Source organism: Miscanthus floridulus, chromosome 7 (genome assembly GCF_019320115.1).
Source record: "Miscanthus floridulus cultivar M001 chromosome 7, ASM1932011v1, whole genome shotgun sequence".
Lineage (NCBI taxonomy): Eukaryota > Viridiplantae > Streptophyta > Magnoliopsida > Poales > Poaceae > Miscanthus > Miscanthus floridulus.
In genome coordinates, this window is record NC_089586.1 from 99,663,845 (window position 1) to 99,669,731 (window position 5,887).

The window sequence follows — 5,887 nt, forward strand, 5'->3', positions numbered from 1 at the left end:
GTTAAAATTATATAAAAAAATCCTCCTTGGTCACGACGCTCACACTGGAGACTGGACAGGCAGCTGCGGATTGTCCTGTCAGAAAATTTAACATTTTAAGATCACACGAAAGCAATAAAGTGTTCACATATATTGCATCTTATTTATTAATAGACAACAGTTGAAGAACAGCTTATAAAGTACTGAAGCTATATATGATGACGCAGCATCAGCCATGAACCATAAATATTACAGAAAAAACTGCATGCATGTATCTAAACCAGTGGGATGGGAAGAAAATTGCGAACTGGCGTACATACAGGGAAGGCTTGGCACGAACAGGGCAAACAGATTGTGGAAAAAAACCAATGAACGCATAGTTGCTGGGCGGTGCGCACTAAAAGAACTAGCCTCTTATCTTCATGCAAATGGGAGACAACTCTGATCATCTTTCCCAAATCCTCCTGTTTACAACGACAACCCTAGGAACACTTCCTTTCGTGGTATGATGGACAACGACCAGATTGCAATAACACACCCTACAAACTTTTGCCATGGCAGCTGATCAGACACTTCAGTTACCCTACGTGGCATTCTATCACCAGGAAAAACCCTACCTTGTAAATTTCAGAGATCAGGTTACCAGAGAACCACAGGTACCTAACACACAAGGATACATATGCATCTACATTTCAAGATTGTTGCCGTCTGCGTGGACACAAGTTGCAATCCATTAGCATCTCAAGCCTTGCAACATGTAGCCATGTTAAGATTTCAGTTTCTTCTAGCTATCGGCCCAGAAGCCTGTATGATGGCATGTCCTCAACCCTCTGAATATCTTCAATCAACAGCTCCCTTTCTAGCTGACGCCGCGTTGATTTCATGACCGTCTGCAAGTTTAATAATATAGTCAAGTGAGCAAGAGTTCCCAAGACCCAATGTGTGGGCTCTTCGATTATCTGTGGATCTTTTATAAATAAGGTCAAGAAAGGAGAAGTTGCTATCTGGAAATTTTTGAGATTTAGAGAGAAAAAAAGAACATACATTGAAGTCCATGTAAGTAGCATGCATGTCAAGCCATTGCTGATCCATCAGCTTGAAGGTTATGCAGTAGAGAATATCAAAAGCTTGCTCGTTTTCTGAACAACAGAAGTCGAAACATTGAATTAACATTTGGAAGTAATAACTAGATCCTTCAGTCAGCTCACATTTGAGTGTTTTCTACCTCTGAGAAGTACAAGTAAACTAAAAGATAGCATTACTGCATTACTATATTATGTGGCCTTAAAACAATGGAGTGGAACTTAGCAAAGTGGAACCATCAACAGATCCATTCTGGTCATATAAACACACAGAACTTGTTTAAATTATGCATATTGATGAAACACTGTCTTTCAATCATAGCCATCATCACAAGAAAACAACCTAAGGACAAACAACTTTATGGTACAAGGAATAGTTGGCACAAAAGAAACCAGTGATAAACAGCTCTAGCAGGTTACAATGCCTGTTCCGAAATAGACTACTGAAATAAAGACTATACCTGAAAGAAACTTTAGGAAAACTGCTCCGAACAATGACCTCGGTTTAACTGCACAGGACATCGAGATTAGGGTCAATTTGAAGTGAACCAATAGTCAAAAACTTCTTCTGACATTGCTTAAAATTTGCAGGAACTATTGCTTGACAAACCTGCTTGGAGATCAAGCATCTGAATGAGCATGAAGGTAATATTCACACCAGCTACAGCAAATGGATACTCCCAGATTGCACGGTCACCATTCTGCTTGCGAAGAAGTTCCTGGAAAGATTTCTGCACAGAAAAGTTGGCTGAAGTGATTTGTGGCAGGTATCTATAAGTATCTGAGTTAAGTATCACAATGCCATATCATCATGAACATTTCAGTTTTAAGTAAATCGCATGTGTAACCAGATTGTTTCAGCATCCTATTCTGTTAGATGTAGTTTGTTCTTTTTTTTCAGTCTACCCCACAGCATGTACTGTGGATCTTTTTTTCTTTTCCCTTTTTGAAGGGCTTAACAAGGAAATATTAGACATTTATAGCCAGAAAATAGCAGCATATGCCACATCATATTATTAACCCTGCAAATGATTATGTTCAGCAAGCCATCTAGGTCATGTTTGCTATGCTCCAAACAGAAGTGCTGAACGCTTGAGTACATCAGAGCCTCAAGTCTTTAAGGTCACATAAATCATTACAGAAAAGCATGTGACAAAAGCAAAATATTGCTAAAAACAAGGATTTGCACTCACTGGATAGTTCCCAGCAAAGTACAATAGATTCTCCAAGGAGATGAAGCCTCCACCTCTGTAATGCCAACACAACAAAGGATCACCCATCTCTACTCTCTAGGTTAACTAAGGTTACTACTCAGAAAACAGGTAACCGATAGCAGCTGGAACAGAGGAGAAAATGTAATACCTAAAATCTGTAGATGGGTCTTTCCCTTGCCAACCCATCTCTTTCCATTGTTCTGATATTAGGCCCCGAAGCTCGGTGCCAGGAAAAGAAGCACACCAAAGGGCCTGTAGTGCTTCCTAAGAGAAAAGAAAAATGAGATAACAGGTTAACTAGCTATGCTTTCTCAAATGTCATCTGAAAGGACAGATGAGCAAAACCAGAATACAAAAAGGATGATCTGGATTGAGATGTATAATTGTAACTCGAGCAGGTTAAGTTTTAAGTATTAACTCATAAGGAGCAGCAGCAGCAACATAACAACTGAAGTCCTCGCAAAAAAGATCATCTATGTTGTGCGAAAGTAACAGCAAGTACTTCATATCGTTTGCTCAGTGCTCAGATCTATAGACCTGCTAGATTTTTCAATTTTCTAGCCATGTCAAATTTCATGGCCACTCAATTGAATATCCCATGTATGAGGTCATCATTTTGTGCTGAATATTTTGATTAGAAAATTGTAGGAAAATAGCATACACCCACTTCGTAATAGAACATGAATTTCACAAGTAACACGTGATGAACCACATAAGGACAGTTTAGCGTCTATAGGAACCTAAGAAGTACCTGATGCTCTCTGTTTGCACTATCATACTGAACTTCTATCCGGTTCTGTAACCTCTGTAGGCATTCTTCCTGAAACACGCTAAAGAGAATATGTTAACTGTGCATAAAATTACTATCAAATTAATAAACAAATTACTTCAGTTAAAAAGGCACTGAAGTGAATTAACAGAGTCAGAGTAATTTTTACACAGGTGGTGCAGAAGCAATGCGAGATTCAGAATTTCAGAGGAGGATAAATTCGGGGGCTAAACAGTGGGATATTTCAAATTTCGTTGACAGGGTAATTCATCAAATTAATAAACAAATTACTTCAGTTAAAAGGCACTGAAGTGAATTAACAGAGTCAGAGCAATTTTGACGCAGGTGGTGCAGAAGCAATGCGAGATTCAGAGGAGGGTGTGAAGTTCAGGATGAACTCAAGGGAGCTAAACAGCGAGATATTTCAAATTTCATTGACAGGATCGAGAATCTGGCACAGCTTCAGAACCGTAAGAGCATACCGGGAAAAATCGTTAAGAAATAGACGAATCCCACCTGCACGGGCGTCAAATCGAAGGAGAGGCGCGCATCGCTGTCCCTCCTCTGCGCGCAGACGCAGGAGAGCCCCTTCCCGATCCACGCCGTCGACCCCGTCACGACCTCCGCTGCAGCAACAGCGTAGAGACAGCACAGACCAGAAGCATCATCCCGTGGCGGGAGCAACACCAGTCGCCATATATACAAGCAAAACAAACAAACAAATATCCAAATCGGAGGTGAGGCGAGGCACCCGAAGAGGAGTGGTGGAAGGCGGCGGCGCGGTCGGAGCCGGAGAGCCGGCGCACGGCGACGAAGGAGCCGGCGCTCCCGTCCATCCCGCCGGCGTAACGGCAACCCTGCGCTGGCCTCCCACTTAGCTTTGTTCCCCGCTGCCTTCGTCTCTCTCAGCCTCTACGCGCGGGGATTCATGGCGGCATGCAGCCGGAGCTCGAACCACGGGCGGGGCGGCGAGATCAGACAAGGCGGGCGGGCAGATCCCGAGAAAGCAGGAGAGAGCGGGTAGGGCAGGGCGGCCGGATTGGCTCGGCTTCGCGGCGGCCTTGCCTCGCCTCTTCCGTCCGTTGGTTGATTGGTTGGTTGGCTGGCTTCCGCTTCGTCGTTCTGTTCTGGTTGGGCGCCGCGCTGCGCTGGACGATGGTGTGTGCTGGTGCAGTGCTGCTGCCGCCGCCGTTGCTGTCCCCCTTTGCCTTTGCTTGCTCGATTCGCTTTTCTTTTCTCTTTATTTATTATTTATATATTTATCAATTTATTATCAAAATCCCATTTGCTTCGTTTGATTTGGGGCATATATTCCTTTTCGTTTTGCAAGTAATACTGCCTCTGTCCTAGAAAAAAAATATGTAATGTATGTTTGACCTAAACCAAATTTATCTTAGATTTAACTAAGTTTCATAAAAAAATTGTATCAATATTTATATGACTCTAAAGATGTATACTATAAAAACATGTTTTATGATAAATTTATATATGTTTTTTATTTGGTATATAAATATTAGTACGTTTTTATTTATATTTGATTGAAGTTAAGATGGGTTGACTTAACAAAACTAAATCACAGTGTTTTTGGAAGGTGGAGTAGCTAATCTAAATTTGCAGGAGTAGATCAGCGTGTTTTCGTGTTATAATGTAGGTCATCAAGGGAGGGAGGCATTAGGGGTTTGACGTAGCTCCAAGAAATGTAAAGCTGGAACTATGAGTATATTAAAAAGAATCGGGGTCAATAACTATGTTTTTATTTTGGAATAGACACATATAACTACTTTTGCTTCATTCTAATAAAATTATAAATTTATGTCTTGGGGGGCTACAGCTATGCTAAAAATGCCACCTGCTGACTGCTGTCAAGTTCTTTTTCGGAGGCAGGCGGCTCAATTTTATTTCAGCACGCATGCATTGTTTACCCAATATCGAGCAGAGTTCGTTGGCGGTGGGTAATCTGTTTCTGTTGAACCGCCGAGAGCTTCTTCAAAGATGATGAAGGGAAGTAGACTGTACTATCGGATTGCTTGAGCTGTCGTCTTCTGACGCAGCTATCGCCGTTGAGGCAGCGCGGGCCGCGGTTTGGTCCGGCGACAGGTGGCGACTACCAGTTCAGCACCCGCGGTCTCAGTGGACCTGGACCGAACAGGTGCGTCCTAATCCTACGCTGTCCACTGACCTAATCCCACCCACACCTTTTTCCTTCAAAAGGCAGCGAATTCGTCGTCACGCTAATCATATGGTGTGTGTCGGTTGAGACTATGCTGAAGCGCCCATCTCCTTATAAAAGTAGTACCTACGGAGTATTACATTAGTTCATCGGCACCTTTTTTTTTCATACATGCGAGCAGCGATCCGGCGGCTAAATGAAGAGGGTCGAAATCGTGCCGAAACAAATGAAGGAAGCAGCGGTCAGAAGGAACCAGCGTCGTTCAAACTGATGCACCGCCGAGCAAGCGAATGGAGAATTGGAGAGAGAGCGTGTTTCTTTGACTTCTGCGACTCTGCTGCAGTTTGTTCTGACTTGTGAGTAATGGCCATGTGGTGACTTGTGAGTAATGGTCATGTTCGTTTCTCTCATGAGCCGTACTATTTCAGCAAATGAACAATATTTTTTTCTCACGACAAATCAGCAAACAATACTTTCAGTCGTAGCTTTTCAGCAAAGCGAACAGCCATGTATCAGGAACTCAGAAGTCAGAGCAAACCGATCGATGTTGAGAGAGGAGACGGTGAGCCGTCCTAATCCCTCGACGGTTAGGCTGCCGGACGGACCGGACCCCAGCCGGGGAAAAGGCGCCTCGCTCGCCCTCGCCGCGTAGGGGGGATCACCGAATCACGGG

General features: G+C 43.2%; 1 protein-coding gene across 1 annotated transcript; it reads right to left on the reverse strand.

Moving 5' to 3' along the window:
• Positions 1–377: 377 nt before the first annotated feature.
• On the reverse strand, positions 378–4,232 carry LOC136467418 (uncharacterized). Its single transcript, XM_066466109.1, has 9 exons — positions 3,796–4,232; positions 3,561–3,670; positions 3,027–3,095; positions 2,424–2,539; positions 2,255–2,309; positions 1,672–1,792; positions 1,523–1,570; positions 1,024–1,118; positions 378–869 (listed from the first exon to the last, which is right to left on the reverse strand). Exons 1-9 carry the CDS (start codon positions 3,878–3,880, stop codon positions 768–770), a joined length of 801 nt encoding a protein of 266 aa, XP_066322206.1. The 5' UTR covers positions 3,881–4,232; the 3' UTR covers positions 378–767.
• Between the last annotated feature and the right edge of the window lie 1,655 nt (positions 4,233–5,887).